General features: G+C 38.6%; 2 protein-coding genes across 7 annotated transcripts in view; one reads left to right on the top strand and one right to left on the bottom strand.

The window, feature by feature from the left end:
• Positions 1 to 610: 610 nt before the first annotated feature.
• Positions 611 to 13,478, bottom strand: LOC117425945 (low-density lipoprotein receptor class A domain-containing protein 2). Its single transcript, XM_034904924.2, has 5 exons — positions 13,126 to 13,478; positions 7,629 to 8,123; positions 5,336 to 5,485; positions 4,178 to 4,318; positions 611 to 3,112 (listed from the first exon to the last, which is right to left on the bottom strand). The coding sequence occupies exons 1-5, from the start codon at positions 13,214 to 13,216 to the stop codon at positions 2,868 to 2,870; spliced, it is 1,122 nt and encodes a 373-aa protein (XP_034760815.2). The 5' UTR covers positions 13,217 to 13,478; the 3' UTR covers positions 611 to 2,867.
• Positions 13,479 to 16,574: 3,096 nt separating this feature from the next.
• Positions 16,575 to 19,697, top strand: part of LOC117425703 (ubiquitin carboxyl-terminal hydrolase 48-like) — a 29,692-nt gene continuing 26,569 nt past the window's right edge. For 2 of the 6 annotated variants that reach the window (XM_034042901.3, XM_034042902.3), the window contains exon 1: positions 17,885 to 18,806. In XM_034042901.3, coding sequence (XP_033898792.3) covers positions 18,670 to 18,806 — 137 coding nt within the window. In that variant the 5' untranslated portion in view covers positions 17,885 to 18,669. Of the gene's footprint in view, positions 16,727 to 17,771; positions 17,859 to 17,884; positions 18,807 to 19,697 lie in introns of those variants that run through there. The other 4 variants (XM_058993397.1, XM_058993398.1, XM_058993400.1 and 1 more) reach the window with 4 other exon arrangements.

Below are 19,697 nucleotides of genomic sequence, written 5' to 3'. Positions count from 1 at the left end.
TGATATGCTCAAATCTATGAGGTCACATGAACATAAACAGCTGAGCAAAGCATTTCAATGTTGAGGGCTGCTATTCACATCTGCAATATGGTGCCACCTGGTGTTTTGTTTTTAGCACAGAATCCAGTTCCCTTTGGTCCAGTGATTGTATTCTCCAAAGAGATTTTTCTGTCCAGAAATCTGTTCCAAATGTATTACTGTTCAATGTGGCAAAGAAACTATTTACCTGAAAATAATGACATATTTCTCATGCAAGAATGACTCAATTACTGATACATACTGACATTTACAACTGTACTATAAGTTTTAAAAATTGTAATTTTAAAGATCACACAGCACACTAACATTCATTCAATGTTTTTATGTTGTAGTTCTATCCCTATGGAAAACTAAAGAAAATGATGACAATGGACATATAAAACAAATTACAGTTAAAGACATTGAAAAACGCCTGCCATTGAATTTAAGTTTATTTTAGTATTTTTAAAGTTATGGATGATTTGGAGTTATTTCTCAATTTCACTGCTCGTTTCCCTCCCACAAAATCAAACTAGGTTTTTAAAGCATTTTGTTTTTATTAAAAAAAAAAAAAAGAATATTTTATAGCAGCACAATCAATTCAAACAACAACACAATAATAATGCAATGATCGATCTGGTAGTTTAATATTACACTAGTTTTTTTACACCAAGAGCCAATATTGACAAAGTGCATGTACAGTAAAATACAGCAAAACTGGAAAATCAAATCAACAGCAAAAACTGGATTTCAATAATCCTAAACTTATTTTTCAGTACAGTACTGTTCACCTGGCTCAGGGAGTTTCAACGTTATGCTCACAATCCCCCAAGATCCAGAGTGACTTTTGAGAATCGTGTCGCACAAGACACCATACATGCTATAGCTTAAAATAATGCAAAGAACACAGATATTTAATTACCTGCTTAAACCACAGACATTGGTATGCTTTTCCATAGGGCACCATTGTAATGAACAGGCATTTTACCCCATTGAATTGAATAGAAAAGCAAGGGCTGGACGCGAACTATGATCCATATGCTTCAAAGACAAACGATGATGTGCTGCGAGTCTACATGGTCACTGTCCACAAGCTCTCCACTACTGTTAATATAGACATTACAAAATCCGACTACAAGCCTTTCTAACCAGAACGAAAGGTTACATTGTTTTAAATTGCCTTTACAGTTACCAAGGTGCCAAAAGGTATTTGAATTTGTTTTAAAGCAGGTGACTTTAGCTGTGCTGATACTGCGACTAACGCACGATAGAAAGTCAATATAGCACGGTTGATGTCATGAGTGGGGTTTGTTGGTGATGTGTCAGCAGGCAAAACTGGAGCTCTGCTTGGCTGAAAGACACTCCGCAGTCTCTAGTATGTGCTTATAGAAGAACTAAATACCACTCATGCTATAGTGAATGTTGCATCATGTCAGGGGTACCTTTGGTGTGTATGTCACTGGGAAAGTACTGTATGAAATGCACCAAGTAAAAACGCATTACGATTGGTGTGTAGAGTTCATATGTTGTTCACAGTTAATAAAGGCACCAAGTTAATTCCCTGTTGTATGTGGGATATTCGATCAAGTTAAATCCTGGTATTTTAATAAGTGTTTTAAAATTGCAGTCAGCATGTATGTACATTGTACTGTATGCCATAAAACATACTGGGAACAAGACTCCAAGGTTTTTTTTATTTTTTTTTAAATTTAGTAGTCGCCAATTTGTCATATCCAATTGTATTTCAGCGCACTACTACCACCCCTGTGCTGACTTGAGAGCGGCAAAGACGAACACACAGCATGTGCCATCAGCCGACCTGCTTTTTTTTTCACTCTACAGGCCTGCCATGCAACAAACCCAGAGCTACAGTGTCGGAGGACAACGCAGCTCTGGGCAGCTTACAGGCAAGCCCGCAGGCGCCTGGCCAGTGTACAGGTGTCACTGGTGCGCGGTGGGCTGAGGACACCCTGGCCGACATAAGCCCTCCTCCCCGGGCGGCGCTTGGCCAATTGTGCGCCGCCCCCTGGGAGCTACCGTCCACGGTCGGCAGTGGAATAGCTTGGACTTGAGCCGGTGACCTCCAGGCTATAGGGCGCATCCTGCACTCCACGTGGCACACCTTTAGCTGATGCGCCATTCGGGAGCCCATCCTTGAGGTTTTTTTTATACTTCAAATTGTAAGTCGCAAAACTTAAAGGAAAACACACACCAACAAAGTTTAAATTTACTACGTCAGGCTTTGATTATGGCCTGTTCTTAATTGCAGTTACATTAATTGACGCTTGCCAAACAATTCCATTCACTATATAGGTCTCAAATGTGAGGTTGAAATACATGGAACAGCAGACCTGCTTTTTTGAAATGTATCTTGTACAGAGGTTAAAGAAAGTTTGCTTAGTCAAACAGATATCACATATATGTTTAAAAATGAAAATGTGTGTTTGCTTTCTAAACTGCACATTCTTGAGACCTGTATAGCAAATGGAATATTAAATTAATAATGATTAGTTAGTAATTTATTTGAAAAGTTGATACTGTTTTTTTTAAGATTAACTGTGGTATACAGACACTATTGCAAGTCCTCAGACTCTTCTTCAGATGTAAGTGGCAATTTCAAGACTGGTTATTTGTTTACATTTGCATTTCAGAGGCCTTCTCAGCTGTTTGGAACAATACAATTCTAACAGTTTTGAGTTGTAATTGTTTATTTCTTTAACAAATTGAAGGACAAAGCTTCCAGTTTATTAGTATTGCTTCATACAAACAGTAGTCTGTGTTTGCTGCACTACACTCCTGGAGGTACAGGTATTGTGTGGGTTCTTGTTCCTGCAGAAGGCCTGCTGGTGTTACATGGCGACGGTGGCAGTGCTCTGTGGTGTTACTTTGGCCAGGCGGTGGTCCTTGCGTGAGCAGCTTCGCGTGCAGAGCTGACAGGAGGCGCAGAAGGAGTTACAGCAGGGCATGAATCGGCATGCGCTCACTCTCCACACGAACCAGCCAGGAGACCAACAGCACCAGAAGAGCAGCACCACGCCCCCGATCACCCCCAGAGCGATGTAGAGGGCCAGCAGAGACACATGCCTCTTATTATCTGGGACAATCACAAAACATTTCATTTAGAAAGCTGGTAATAATTACTCACTAAAGCCGAGGTCTTCTTTTCAGTGAGTTCAGCATATCACGATGGAACCAAACAACACACAAACAAGCTCAGGAATACGTTGGCAGTTATCCCAAAAGTTTCAACAAATGCATTTTGACAAATAAAAATCAGTTTACTTTTAAAACAGTTAAAATGTCAAGTGAACCTAATATCCAAAGGTATGCTGTTGAAAAACATTTTAGTTGGTTTTTGGGACAGTTTAAAGCACAGGTTGACAGCAAGAGACACTATGATGTTCATATACTTTGAAGAGTGGTTATGATTGCATGTAATCACCTATATCAAAGCGCTAATCACCTTATGATACAAAACCTCAATCTTTTTAGGGCGTATTCATGAGCAGAATGGAGAAAGAGGCCTTGCCTCTCCAGTCTTATAGTATACATGCGTACATGTTTCAGTTTAATTTGCTTTGACTAAACTTTGTCATTCACTAAATATTTACACCAAACCATTTGCTTGTTTTATTTGAAAACTAGGTTAGTATGAAGGCTGAGAATCCTATGGAAGTTGAATAAATAATCTATGTAAAACAATGGTAAGGGGAGACTTGAATTAAGTTTTTATAAACCGAAAATTAATTGACAAAGTTAACCCTAGTCCAGATTTCAGAAACCAAGTATTTCTCCGAATAAATGTACAGGTAGAGTGAACACATGGCTTAAATACATTTTTTTTTTTACATAGTTAACAAGGTTGCTACCTCACAAGCTCATGTTACATGTAAGCTGTCATGGTCTTTCTTGCATTTGTTTCCCCCTGAGATAAAACTGAACTTACAAGTGACGGGAGGATGCTGTTTAGTTCACAGAGTGACAAGGACCTAAAACTACCTGAGGTAATATAAACAAACTGGTAAGCCAACAGAGTCTGTGTGCAAGTGCAGCAAAGTGCATAAGGCTGAACTATAGAAGAATACAGTAGCAGCCATTCCGACATGTCCAACCAGCTGCATGGTAAGAGTTGTTCAGATGTGAGAGGATCGGCACCTACCTGTGATGGAATCGGGCTGGGGCATGTTGCCGTGGGACTGGGTGCTGCAGGTCTGGCTGGTGGGTGAAGGGAAGTGGGAGGGAGAAGAGGGCGGGGTTCTGGTTGTTGCATCAAGTTTATCAGGGGCTGTGGAGAAGGGACCTTGGGACACAGAAAGCAAATATTGTGTTTTGTTGTTCATTGGACTGGAATAACATTTTGTGTTTTGACTCTAGCATTATAAGTGTGCATTTCATTTGTTTTTAAAGAGCAACTTGGTATGGGTATGAATATCAAACGTATCTTCACTGTTCTGGTTTAGATTCACTTTGTATATTATCGTGTGTTTCAGTCATCACATACTGCTGAGTTAAGAATAACTAATGAGTTTAAAGGTTCCCTGTGGCCTCTACTGAGCTTGCAAACATGTCTTATTTCTAAGTTCAGCTGGTGAGATGATCATTAACGTGCCCCACATCAACACACTGTCCCAATTGAACGTATGAAATACTTCAGTAAGGAATACCACTTAAAACTAATGTGGTATTTATTGTGTCCACTGGGGGGTGCAAGGGGACTGGAAAAGTCATCATGATGGCATGACTGAAACAGGAAAATGACACACAATGTGATTCAAAACAACAAGTAGAATACATTAGTTAAGATCACTCTGATATTTCAAACCTGTAGCTGTGATTTACAAGAGGTGCTATTAAGATTTGTATGAAGCTATCTGTTGGTATGTGCGCTGCCAATATTGAGTAAATAAGGCCTAGACTGTTCTACGAGAAGATGAGGTGATTTTTTGTCAATAATAATGTTAACACAAAAGGCTTATGTATACCAACATCTAAGAGTGTTATTATTAGATTCCAAAAGCGCTAGACAAACCAGACATACCTGTATTCAATAAAAAAATAAAATAAATACACAATACGACTTCTTAATTCTTTGTTTTAACCCGGTAGCATCAATATTCAGCAACTTTATTGGGTTTATTGTGTCTCTTGTATCCTATTGAAATATAGGAATAAATATACTGCCTTATAACACTGCACAACTGCAATACCAATATATGTACTATATTATATTATCACCGTGGTGATGCATAACTCTGACAACAGGGACATAATAAAAAGGTAGGATTCTGTCAAATTAACTATGAAGTGTTTTACTAACCTTTGCATTTAGCCGGCGGGAGAGATGACTGGTCACTGCCGTCTCCACAGTTATCTAGGTCTTTACCATCACAAACCAGACTCATAGGTATGCATTTCCCATTGTGGCACGGGAAATAGGGCTCGCCACTGCACTTGGACTGGTTAAACCCTAAAAAAAAAAACAATTGTAACACTGTGCACCCAACTCTTTATACTGAAGAAACACTGGAGTTTGAAGTTGGATTGGAATGCATTAGCTGTTACTCCTGTGGTGTTTCACTTAAGCGATAGTGCCCGTCAATGAAGGCTCTGCCGTGTAGTTACCGCGATTGGAGTTGTGCATCCCGAGACAAAAAAGAGGGTGCAAATGAGTCAAGGTCAACTGCCACATGGTAGAGCCTTCATCGAGAGGGCACTATCACTATTAGAAAAATATTTTCTACTTTTACCTTGAGCTTGTAATGATTCAGCAGTTACCCTTCCGCTGGGAAAACTTTTAGGAAAATAGGCCCAAAAATGATCACATACATCATTTGAGAAAGAAAACAAACAACTTTATTAAACAAATAACTGCTTATAGTTTATCTGGACAGTGCCAGGTATCTGAATGGGCAATATTAATGAACTGTCCGTGTCTCTGTTTGTTGTTGGCTGACTCTGCAGTTGCGGTTACAGGAGTGGTTGCTTTCGTCGGTGCAAAGTATTGATTTGCAGGTTTTGGTGGAAAATAAGACATTTGTACCAATTGTGTCTTTGTTTAGTATTTGCTGTCCAACTGAGCTTTCACAAGTCAAAATGAAAAAGCCAGCATTGCGTGGATTGTGGGCAGCTACTGTCTCTAAGATGCCCGCTAGAGCTGGAAGCTGATTGGCTGATGATACTGAATCATTTTCTAACTGAAATCATTTTCAATTTGTGGCCATTTTTATGATCTTTAAAATCATTACAAAAGAACAGAAAATCCAGATGTGCCTCCTATGGAATCCTATTTAACGCTATTGAAATTCATATGAATTTGCGCTAAGTTTTTATTAAGTGTAACCAGGTTTGCTTATTGGGTGCCAAGTGCTAAAGGTGCAATAGCTAGGCCCTCAATTAAACACCTAATAAAGGCACTCGTTTCATATAACAGTTTCACTATGTTCATTAAAACAGTTTCCCATAGTACAAGCAGAGCAGTGCCATAAAGTATAGTTAAGCATTGTAAAGACCAGACAGGCATGGTAAAATACAGTGGTAAACTTTTATAAGGTGGCTTCTTTAATACTGGTATTGATGTTTTGCTTTATTTTATACACTTTACATTTCCTTTCTACAAAAACGTGTCAGTCAAGCGTGAAGATCTTGATAAACCAGACCCCAGAAGTCTCACACAGTTCGACGTTTATTCCAACCACAAGCTCATTTTGCATTGCAGATTGTTCGTTGCAGACCCTCTACTTCACGCTAACCCATTCAGCAATTGAGCTGTGCTTTATGGGGCGGATGTAAGTCAGGTCATCCCCAGTTAGAAAACAATAGCGGGCATACTCTTGTCTGGCTTTTAATGGATAAAGCCTCAAAGTCTGTCATCAAAATATGAGGTTTTCGTACAACTCTCTGTGGTTTGCTGGAACTTTTCTCGACTGGCAGTAGCTCTGTATGAAGTAAAAGATATTAAAGGACACAATACTGTAGCTACACACAATTCTTTTGACACCTCCCTTACCTTTTAATGTTTGTCATCGTTCTGCAATGTTTTTGTTAGTAACTGGCTGTGTGCAGGCCTGTATTGTTTTGCTTCTTGATATTAAAAAAATGATGTGACCTGATGTGACCTTTCAACTCTCTTGCTCTATAATTTGTGTCATCTCTCAGCCGTGCTTTATTTGCTGTTCCGTTATTGAGTAATAATAGAACAGCTGACCTCCATAGGAAATACTAGGATAGTAGAGTCTGGTTGTTGTATAATTAAGTATATATGAACAATTCATTTGAAATGATCAATTATTTGAAACATTCAATTACTGAGTCCCTACTCTTTGTTAATTAAGTTCAAAAACGAAATTGTGAAAGATACTTTAAGACCACGCTCCTGTTATACTTTACACTGTAAAGATAGCTACACATTTATTACGGGTGTGAATAGTTTGTCTTGGACAGTCTACATAACATAAACATGTCTTTCTTTCTTGTGGTTGTAGCTCATATTTAGTTTTTGAACATTAATAATTTGCTCAATGTTAACACACTCTGAAAATCAGGACCCTGGACGATTCTTATCTTACTTGCTGATGGCTTCAATAACCAATGAAAAAGAGTAGGCCTCTTACCTAGTCTAAATGACGTAAAATCACCCACAAAGTCCACCCTTGGTTGCTGTCCCCGTGTCACAAGCCTGAGTGTCAGATAGTTCCCGGTGGACAGAATGGGCCTGGGGAGGCTTTTACCACACAGAGGAGCGCCGATAGGCTGTGCGTTCCTGTCTTTCCCGTCGTAGAATTGCACATAAGAACCAAGTTTACAGGGGTCTGCGGCCTCCTCTGCTGGGGTAGGCAAGGTGGGAGGTCTCTTGGTGGGGTTTGCAGAGAGAGGGGCCATGCTGGGGGTGGGCAGTGGTTGGGTGGTGGGCTGGTTGACCCGCAGCAAGCTGTACACCAGGAAGAAGCGGAAGTAGAATTGCACTTTGTCCTTGGGTGAGGTGGCCTGCATAGTGAGGTGGCAGTCCGTTCCCATGGTCACAAAGTAGTACTTGCGCGACTCACGGTGAGAGTTGACGATCATCCCATCTCTCCGGATGGTCTGCCCACAGAAGTCCACGAGGTTCACTGACAATTAGAAAACAATTTCATTGCAAAACCAGAAGTTTTATCCATGGAGACTTGTCCCTTCCTATTAATTTAAATGTGGCACGATGTACATTAAGGGTTAGGGTTAGCCACGTTGCCCTAGAATAAAATATTTCAAATACATTTTCTTACTGGAGCAGAAGAATATTCTCCCATGTCCTTAATTGTTTTGGTTTTATTTTTAACTCTTTTTGTTTGGGTTCAGTTTAATGGTAGGACCTTTCTAATCACTGTAACTGTGATTTATATTGAGATTTTCCCATTTATTAACACACAGCTGCCGCAGTTGCAAGGGGGTCAGAAATAACAGTTGCACACCCCTTAGTCTTGTCAGTGGCTGCCCCCAACATTAAGCCTGGTAAATGGTATTAGTGTTGTAACAGCAGAAAATGTGCTTTGTTACAACTCGCAGCTAACAAACTCGTATGTGACGTCAAGTTACAAACATAAATCAGTCTCTTAAAGACACAGTGCACAATAATAGAAAGGTAGTAAAAATTCACAAAACGAATCAGCAGAAACTGCAGTAGAGAATGACAGAGGTAACCTAATTAGATATTAAACAGGTAAGCAATGACATATCTTGAACATGTGTAAAGTAAAATCCAGATGAGAATAGTTATTTCTACCTGGCCTGCGAGGTAGAAACAGACATTGCAGGTTATCTAGTACAGGCACAGATAAAAAAAAAATAAATAAATAAACCTGCCAGCTAAAATATACAAAATATTAGAAAGTTAAAGCAATAAAGATATTAAGCCACACATTTATTGAATGTTTTAATCTGGGTGTAAAAAAATCATTGTTGTTAAGGGCACTTGGCTTCAAGAATCCTGCAATATACATTCTAGTGGCAGGGCGAAAGCCCTTAATAGAGTGTGTGTGGGGGAATGTAAGGTTGGCAGGGATGGGGTTAAATCGATCCATGCCAGCAATCACAGGTGTGGGCATTCCACAATTCAGTAATTGGTGCTAATTGGGGAGTGGCCACATGTATAAAAAGAACCAGAAATGTTTAGTGGGGTGGAGGGTTTTGTGCTGTAATTTTTGTATTGTTGTGAAACTTTATAGTCAAGGAAAATGCCCAGCCTGTATTGTATTGTAGTGTATTGTTTGAAGATTTGTTTTGGCCCTCATGCCATGTTTATTTGTTCCTGTGTTTTGTTTGTTTTTTGTTTAATAAAGTGTGCAACAGCACTTTCAAATTGCAGCTTTCTGTGTCTGGGTTTAAATTCTTGCAGGTAACCAATCTGGGCCGTGACGCTACCCTGTCACAATTCTCAATGCAGAGGTCGCGCAGTTGCTTTCCTTCACATAGCCAGCTGTCTCTCTCTCTGTATAGCATCACTTAGTGGAGCGGGTGCTATTCTTCCTTTTGCGATTGATGACGTTCTTTTGAAAATAGTTCAAGCAATTCCTCTCTCTTTTTTTCTGGAGTGTAAAGAAAAAGTCAGACTTTTTCTATCACTTTACATAGTAAAGGGGGTTGCACAAAGAGGTTAGGCGGTTATCTATCACCCCAGTCCACTCTTACTGCATCACCCAGCTGGGAGGGAGACCAAATAATAATAAGATTTATGGCCCTTAAACATTTATTATCAGCGTATCCAGGGACGAAAGGAAGGCGGTTTAGGATCGTCTCTCTGGAATGTCAGGGGGAGGTCTAGAAAATACAGTACTTCAATCAAACCAATTTCTAAGTCACTACGTGGAATAATGTGACTAATTAACTAAATCACGTTGGTTTAAATTTAATTTTCTTATGTTTTTTTTTTGTTTTGTCCCTTTACCTTTCTATGAGGTTTGCTATCAGATCGATTCTTAATGCATTTACTCAAATTAGGGGTAGAACAACTGCTTATTTGCTAGGTTTGAATAGTCAAGATAAAAATATGACTAGGTCATGTATTTGATAATGTCTGGTGCTCTATTTCTGTATGTACAGTTTTGTAACCCATGTTTGCACACTGTATTATAATAAACTATGTATTAATGCTCTGGAATGTAATGTACGCGTAACAGATTGCAACCATAACTGCACTCTAATCCACAGCCTTCACAATTACTTTTCGTTTATTTCAAACAGCTAAAAACATTTCATATATTTACATTGCTCGTTCGTGACTACTGTAGTATGCACTTTCAACACACAAAAACATTACTACGTTGCTGCTGGTGCATACCATTGAAGGGTGCGATTAGTTGCCTACCAGTTTCTGAGGTCAGCTGTCACTTTTCTATTTGTCTAGTCCAGGACTTCTCAAACTCGGTCCTGGGGACCCCCTATGGCTGCTGGTTTTCATTCCAACCGAACTCTCAATTACTTAACTAGACCCTTAATTGAACTGATAATTTGCTTAATGTACTTGTTTTTAGCTCTTAAACAGTTGCAGATTTCAAGTTAGCTATAACATTTTATAAGTAACTTGAACGAGCTGAAAACAAGTAAAAAGGTCTAATTAAGCGAATTATTAGTTCAATTAAGGGTCTAGTTAAGTAATTGAGAGCTCGGTTGGAATGAAAACCAGCAGACACGGGGTCCCCAGGAATGAGTTTGAGAAGCCCTGGGCTAGTTGACTATTTTGGTACTACCCCTAACTCATATACTGTGTGTTTATGATTAGTCAATGTGACATCATAGAAGTAAAATCCTGTGCCATCTTGGCTACATTACATATGTCTATAGCAGGCAACTTGATCTGGAGTGGCCCTTAAACTCACACCCCAAGCACTTTAACATAAAAAACAATATGTAAGCAACTGCACTAAGAATGATGGAAAACTCTGTAAAAACAATGAAGAAAGTTATTTTATAGATCTGGAGTAATCGAATCTGTAAGCAGACCATGAGCAAATAATGCGACAGTATTACTGTGTTACCAAAGCAACAGGCAACTGAGCTACAGCTGAAATGCATTTCCTACAAACTTCATCACATAAAAATGCTTCAGTTTTATGTAATAGTTTTGAAATCACTATCAAACCAAATAGCCGTATGGCCCTAGTTTACCATTTCAATTAAAATTATACCTATGCTAACGACACTGCAACGTTGTTGCCTAGTTACATGTTTTTAAAATAAAATGAATAGGAAATACCACACAGAAATAAACAACCGTCCTTTATAAGCAATGCAGAAGAGTACATTTAAAGAAAACTAAGGATAGAAATAGGCTTCTACCTGCAATTTTGTGTTCTATAATTTTTATGACACTCAAAAAGAATGGCCTTTAAAAAACATCACTGGACATGTAGAAGTTATTCAATCTGATTGGTGGTATAAACGGATAGATCACTGATAGAACGCAGACCCACTCTTTCAATACATATGTTTGGTATAATTTACGTTTAGTAGTACTGTTTGGCACAACTCTTCCACTCAGGGCTTGCTAGCATTACCCTAACTCACTCTTTCCACTTCTTTTTTTGCTAATTATCTGCATAAGAGCCTTTCCTTCTGTCAGATTACTAAGGAGAAAGTTCCTGCTTTAGGGCCATTTCAATGATTTACAACACTGCTTACCTCAATAGCATGCTGTCAGCAAATGGATCACAGCTTGGTATGAAATGTTCATTTTTCTCATACGTCAACCTGAGTCCTTATCAATAGAGTGTTTAGTATTAAAAGCAAAGTGGGTGTCTTTAAATCGCAGGGCATTATCTTCCAGTTAAACACAGGCACAGAGATTTTACTAAGTTTTGTATTTGTATACAGTTTTATAAAGTTATACTATGTTTTTTATACATATACTTCTTGTATATATGGAAATATTACTCAAACTCAAAACACATTGAAGGATTAAATACCACCATAAAATAAAAACATTTTATGTTGGCTAAATAAAAGGTATCAACATTATTTCCTTGTTTTCATTACAATTCTAAACATTCAATAATAAACTGTACAGAAATATACAGAAACAAATTAAAGGAAACATAACATCCATTTGACCTTTTTTTTCCCCCCCAATTGAATTATGTTTTTTAACCGGGTGATTACACAGTAAAATTGTGGACCAACAACATATTTCGTTACATTTCACTCAGGATGTAGGACATATATTAGGTACTCAGTATGTCAGTCTCATTTTAAACACCAAGCAGTGGATTTCAGGGTTAATTAATATATAAACACCTTAACTATTCTGAATGTTTAACATTTAAAAAAAAAAAAAAAATGATATCATTAAGCTGCACAATTTGTAACAGTCACGCCAAAAATGTTTGTTAGTCTTGTGTTTTGTTCCCCTAGTCCCTAAATCCTTAAAGCATATTCAAACGGTTTTCAGAAGTTTGATCCAGTCTTTAATGAACACTTTATTTAAGTAAATCTTTTTTTTTTTTTAAATGTAATAGCTCCTGCTCTGTGTATTCTAATGAATCTTATTACTGAATGAGGTAGACCAGGATGGTCTAAAACGGTTATTTTGAAATATCCCATAATAGGTTGTTAGTTTAAAAAGGTGAAATCTGTAGTCTTAGGTTGAAGGAAGTACAGTGAAAATGCAATGAAAGTGATAACACATGCAACATTTTATTGAGCAGAAAACTGCCGAAGCTGTTTAGTGTTGTTGCTACAATTTGGTCAGCTTTTGAAGTTAACTTTTTTTTTTGCATGGCTCTATAAAAACCTACTACTGCTATTTCACTTTTGTGTCATATGGGATACGGAAGATATTAATCGATTACTGATTTTTTAAAATGGTCTATTTAATTGATTAAAAGATTACAAGATTAAAAAGCCTGACTGGATCAACTTTACAATTTGTATTTGTTTCATTTGTGTTTATCATCTTAAAAAGTATTTCCAATGTAAGCAATTCAAATTCCAGTAATGGTGACAGACAAATAATGGCATCCACAAACAACATAGAAAGGTCTTAGACAAACATTTTTAAAACGGTAAGCTAATTAAAACCACATTGCAAGCGAAAGCAAATGCAATAAAGTGCTTTTTAGGAACTAATTAGAAACTCCTTACCTGTTTCTATGGTATGGACCTGCAGTGTCATAAAGTTTAGCAGAACAAATAGTTTTGACAGAAGCTGAAAACATTTCCCCTTGCTGGCCATTTCAACATTCCTTTAATGTGCCTTTCAAGATACTCCGTGCTGGACACTGAACACAGGGATTCCCTTAAAACAGTAAAGCTGTGTCACTATGGAGCCCAGATCCCTCCTAGAGCTGCACACAAGCAAACTTCAAATGCCTCTCTTACACTTTCAACATGGAGACGGACATATCAGAGAGGAATTTCAGAATTTGAAACCAAGGTTTGTTTTCCGCCGATGTTTCCGAGGCTCTGGGCACGGTCACTCGTCATCCTGGTTTTTGTGCCCCTCTTGGCCTTCTTTGTTTCATCTATGTGTTTTGGAGTTTCCATGGCGACTGGGGTGACTTATTGGATGGATTGGAGTTGGGGGTGGGAGTTTGGGGGCTAGCCAGTGTGATTTCTGGATAATGAGCGTGATGCATGAAAATGGCTTAGGGAGTAAAAGGATGAGGCGAGTGGGGGTCTTGCTACTTAGAGCCATGGAGGACAGACAGTGTTGTAATGTACTGCCTTCAGATGAAAACTGATGCACACCGTTTTCTAGCTAGGTCAATAAGTGGACCTTTATTGACTTTTTTTTTAATCTATTTGATAAATAAAGTTTGTTTGAAATTGTATTGGCTGCTGTTAAAGAAGTCATGAACATCTAACTTTATTTAAATGCTAGCTTCACCTATCAGCATTGAGGAGTCTTCCAAGGCATTTCTGCTGGAATAGTTAATAAGGTGGCACAGAAAAAGCTAAGCAGAAACAGCAGGAGAGAATTCATGGAACAGGGGCTACGGCTGCGTGGAGTAAAGCCCTGGGACTTAAAATAGAAATGATGTGCTTGTGACTTTAGAAAGAGTACAGGATTTCCCCTTGGCTCGCGGAGAGCCGTCCTCGTGGAGGTGAGACCCAGCCGATCGGTTTCCAAGGCTGGGAAGCAAGCTTTACATCCCCCAAGGGTAAATGAAGGAGAGATAGTGGATACATCAAAGAGAGGACTAGAAGTCTCACCGGCTTACAAGGAACACCTACGCTTAGGGAGGCTGGTGCGGCCAGACGTCAGAGGTCGAGCTATGCGAGGAGACAGGAACGTTGAAAGAGAGAAGGAAATAAGCATATAAAGAAGGGGCCAGAGAGGGAGTTTGGTGCAAATTGTTAGTAGAGAGTACAGGGTTTCCCCCTGGCTCAGGGAGAGCCGTTCACAGAGAATTGAGACTGAACCAATCAGCCTCCAAGGCTAGGGAACATCGATGCTGCCCCAAGAGGAACCTAGAGTGATAGAGAACGAGACTGTTAAGATAGATTTGGCCGGGGGTCCCCTCTGGCTCTCGGAGACCCTTCCTGGCGAGGACAAAGCCAGCGCGGCTGGGCCTGCAAGGTTGGGAAGTGAACTTCACTGCCCCCCAAAAAGAGGACCCCCAGCTCCCCGCATCTGCGCCACCAATGACATGTTTTGACTAATCTGTGGGAGGAAACCTCTAGTGGGCCTGGCAGAGAGATGGCCCCCACTCCGGGCATAGTAGCAGTATTCTACTGGGCCGGGTTTTACTACGGTACACAGAACGAGGGGATGAGATATGACTGTTATTCTTGTGAAAGGGGGTTCCCTAGTGGCTGGAAGTGGCAACTCAATCTTATAAATCTAAATGTATCAATACATCATAGATATAAAATGGCTACTCCCACCACACTTTTCTTTCTCTTCCGAATTCTCGATTGGTGACTGCACTTCTCTAGCCAGACAATCCAAGCAAAACATTTTCAAACGTGTCTGTGATACTGCTGACAATGCAATCCCAACCGGGATTTCTTTATTTACCATGTACCGCCCTCCTCTCTCCCGCCTCCCTCACCACTCCTGTCACTTCCGCGCTCCTGCAGCGCCCGCCTCTGCTGTCGAGGTGTCAATCTTCGACCTTGCTACTATTTCCTGTGACGCGACCCAGTAGCCTGGAAATGGAGGCAAAAATAATAAATCAGCTCCTTCATTTACTGTCAATCCATCTCAGCACAACTGATCTTTCCTCCTCACACGCCAGTTCAGCAAACTAGCCTTGTCAACGAACACTCCTCCCCTGGGGGCCCCATGCAATACTTGATTCCTGGGCCCCTACCAGGGCAGGGCTGCCAGACCAGTATACAGTATTTGAAACAATTCCAAGATGTAGGATAACAGCAATCATCGGTTATAAAAAATAAATGCACTGTTTATTAGGTATATGAGTCTGTGTCACAAACACCCCCCCCCCCCTTGAATCTTAGCAATAATAAGCATAATAATAACCGATAACTGGCAAACAGGTACATTGATTGCACTCATGATTTGTGTAATGGCTATACATACAACATAACAGCATCCATACAAATAAGAGCTGCTTTTCTGCTTATAAAACACACTACAAAACCTAAACATGTCATCACATAATATATTATTATTATTATTATTATTATTATTATTATTATTATTATTATGCACTCCTTTGACGAATTTAGGGTTTCCAAGCATCAAAATACAATGATTAAGAAAGTTTCCGTTTTGTGAATTGTGCATCATTGTATGTCCACAAAAAGCTGCATCGTTCTGTAGAAATTCCATTTCAATAATCTGCTTCTGATCTCTTTTTACAATTTCGCATCGCTGAGCATTGCTTATGATCTGGCCAAAGCGCTGGGTCATTAGATAACATGCTGATATCTGCTGAGCTAACCACAGCATGATGTGAGACAGGGTCCTCCTAGGTTTCCACATCATCTGCAGGTGTTTCAGCATTTTATCTTCTTTATTGCCTGTCGCTTTCCGTGAAGCAAAGACTGATGTTACCATACGCTGGGTAAGTTACCATACACTTTTTTTTTCACGCCGCTATGATAATTCCGCTTCATTTCTTTTTCCCGCTCCTACACTTTAGTAATTAAAGCATAAGCAACGGTTCGCAGCGCTAGAAGATGGGTTAATCTACTCGTTACGTATGGGGTTTTTTAAATGCAATATGAAATTGAATAGTATTCTACTACAAAAAAAATCACAACATTTAACCGGTCTATGTAATAAAGTATATTAAAAAAATGCATACCATATTTATTTATTTATTTTATTTGTTAACTTGAAACACATTTACAATCTCCACTCCCCCCTCTGTTTTTTCGTAATAGGCTTGTCAGGTCACGCCGCTGTATTTTCATGTGTGTTGTGCACTAGTCGGGCAGTGGCTCTATTAAATGTAATGTTTAAAAGGCTGGCTCATCCACTGCATAATGAAAACTGTCTTCGTGGGTAAAAAAAGTTGACCTGTCTATTGAAAAAACACCCCTGTCTGATTTGTAGTCAAAGACATTTTGTGGTGTTGCCCCTTGTAATACCTGCCACTTGCCTCATTTCAGGTTTCCCTCCATTAACCATCAATCCCATGGATCAATCGTGCAAGCCCATGATTCAATGCGTGTAATCGCTAGAGGCGCCATTATTGGAGCCCACTCAGGTGGAGGGTAAAGCATTGGACAGACACCAAAAGAAACGGACTTTTCTACAATTTCTGATTTTGTAAGATAATTTAAGAACCAGTCTGTGATTACGTGGCAGTGAAATTTGTTTTGTAATTGTGTCATGTCATATATATGTGTTTATTTATTTTACGTCTTTATATATCTAATAACTAGACCTCAAAGTTGTGTTTGCATGTGCTTATAACAGGTGTCTTCATCCTACACAGAGATTATTCATGCACTTTATGACTAAGTGTCTATGAAGAATTTCAACTGAATTGTTATGCAATTTGCATTTTTTTTTCTATTTATTTGTAGTTTTCAAAGTTCATTTTGTATGCTTTTGTGTTTTTGTATAAGTCTGTAACTGGGGTCCATTTATAGCCGTTGTTATTTATCTGTAATTGTATATATTTGTGTGATTCTTGTTTATACTTTGATGCCCTGCTGAAGGTGTGAATGCTCTGAAGCGTCTGTTTTTGGCTTTTTTAAAATATATAGAATAAAGTAAAATAGCAAATGAACTAGTTTCATCCATTGATATGGAGTTGCCTATGTTTCTGTATACGTTAAATATGTTGGTGTGGTACATACATTTTACTTGACCACATGTAATGTTCTTTTGTTTTAAAAAGTTAAAAACAATCTTTAAAAAAACACTCCAGAGAGTGAATATTTCAATTCTGATTGAATTAATGAGCAGTGAGGAGTAAAACACCAATACAAACACTGAAAGAAAAAGTAGATTTTTTTCGCTTAATCACTTACAATTATTTTTTGAGAATGTTTAAATATTACAACAAACAGCAGATTTGAACATATGCTTTCACAATAACTCTTAACCTATATACAGTATTAACCCAGTTGTATGCATGTTTTACGAATAATGCGATATAACGATTCTGTATATAACTTACAACCCCTTTTTAATAATGATTATTAAAGAACGTATAATTAATTTAGCACTGATTATCGAGAGCCACATCAGTGTTACTCTAGCCTTTCTTCTCATTTAGCTGGACTGATAATCAGTGCAAAAACACCTGCAAATTGTTTGCCTTGCCGCTAAACCTTATGCGATTTGAACAAGAATATCCTTTCTGGGCTCCAGGTACTCGTCCCTGTCTTAGCACCGCCTATCTTTGACATCATTGTCCTATTCTTTAATCCTTCAGCAGGACGCGGATAAGGTAAATCAACGATTCTTTGCGTCCTACGTGCGTACGCAATACGTGGACGTGTACTTCATAATCCAAAACAAGTTTGAAATTGAAGCAGGAAATTAAATATAGAAAAAAAAACGGACCAGCTAAATTAATAGAAATAGAAAAAAAACACGTATACAACAATATCTGTATATTCGTTTATTCTGCAAGTTTTGAAAAAAAAAAAAAAAAAAGACCAGGTCAGAATTAAATAATGAGGTTTGAAAAATAACAGGGTTGAACTAATGACAAATGAATGTTTAAAGGGATTTAAATCAATGTACAATTTCTAGAACTTTCCACTGGGCTGTTTTTAACTCTTCGGGTTTATTTCCCACTGTAAAGGGATATTCAAATTAATAACAACAAAAGTGGGATATAAAAATATGCGCCGGTAAATCTTACAAACGCAGGCAAATCTATTATATTGCGGTATAATATTAGGTTTCATAATAAAACAAATATACCGAAAACGCAGGTTTCATTTATTGGGATTACTAGCGACTGTATTCTGAGCATATCAATATAAAACAAGAGAGATGATACATAACTTTATATCGCTATCGTAAATAGTGATAACAAACTTAACCCGAAAATCTGTTTTGAAAACAATAATAACGAGCTGCGTTGAGAAAGAAAAGTTTAAGAAAACATCGCTGCTGGTGTGACATTTTGAATAAGATATATTTATAAATATTTCTGGTTAAAGTCTGATGGTTGGACCAGGCCGTTGACCCCGGTTTCTCCTTCTCAGAGTCTCGGGATCGGTGTTGGTAAAGGGCGGTGGGATATTCCTATGATGGCCCCTCGGCTGCAGCTCGAAAGGGCAGCCTGGCGCTGGATTGAGTCGGTGAGACCCGAGGATGTCAAAACTGAGCACATTGAGACCGCATACCGTATCAGACTGCAAGCATGCAAGAGGGGAACATGCAGGTAGGGGATGTGTGTTTTATTATTTATTGTTCTGTTCGTTTATTGCTCCAGCAAATGTATTTCACACTGGAGCACACCGTACAGCACTTGCACAGTACAAAAAGGCGTTGACACCCTGCAAGCATCTGTGCGCACTGGTCTCGTCTCCCATTTATCCCATTGATCCCATTGATTTGTAGTTTAAAACTGGATACATTAACCCACGTTGTTGTATTGTTACATGTTTTTTTTTTGTTTGTTTGTTTTTTAAAAACTTGGCGGATCTGTCCTGGGGTCAAAACAACTTTCCTTTTATGTTAGTCATTTGATTGAGACAGTCTTGTGGAATTGTGAAGGGCCTGTCTTAAAAAAAAATCCTTCTAATATTTATTTTTAGAGTAGAGTACTCTTTTTATGGAAAAATTAAATCAGCCTAGATTGATGTCAAATTGCAATGTCCCAGCCAGTCATGAATGGGTTAACAATTTGTAAACACAACTGCCTCTTAGAGGCAATTAAATAACAGTGGTGCATTACTTGTTAATTGATGTCAGTTTTATGAACGGTCTTCTCTGTTGGGTATTTATTGCAAAAAGAATAACTTGACATTTTGGCAACTAAAGTCCACAATCTAAAAACATGTCATCTTAACACATGCACCAAAGTGAAGTCTTTTACATTATGAAATGAGTAATAGGTCTTTTAGGCACAGTAAAATCTGATTTGTCATATCTATACTTGTGTTTTGGAAATTGAAGTCATCACCAGAGGGTATGAGGGGAAGTATTAATAGGAGGGTTTACTAATTTATCTGTAGTAGAAAAGATATCTAGGGTTGTTTTTATTAGTTTCAGTTAATTTATAATAGTATGTTCATCTGGCCAATGCAGGAGCCTTTCTATTTTACTTGAT

The sequence above is a fragment of the Acipenser ruthenus genome, chromosome 20, assembly GCF_902713425.1.
Source record: "Acipenser ruthenus chromosome 20, fAciRut3.2 maternal haplotype, whole genome shotgun sequence".
In the NCBI taxonomy this organism is placed as follows: Eukaryota; Metazoa; Chordata; class Actinopteri; order Acipenseriformes; family Acipenseridae; genus Acipenser; species Acipenser ruthenus.
Note: the sequence above shows the minus strand (reverse complement) of the source record. Positions and strands in the feature narration are given on the sequence as shown.

Bases quoted from the DNA above. Each gene is read 5' to 3' on its own strand.
- LOC117425945 (XM_034904924.2), bottom strand. From the start codon at position 13,216: ATGGCCAGCAAGGGGAAATGTTTTCAGCTTCTGTCAAAACTATTTGTT. The intron at 8,124-13,125 runs GTAAGGAGTTTC...TCTAATTGTCAG, and splicing joins GGTCCATACCATAGAAACAG to TGAACCTCGTGGACTTCTGT. The intron at 5,486-7,628 runs GTAAGAGGCCTA...TTTTTTTTTTAG, and splicing joins TTTTACGTCATTTAGACTAG to GGTTTAACCAGTCCAAGTGC.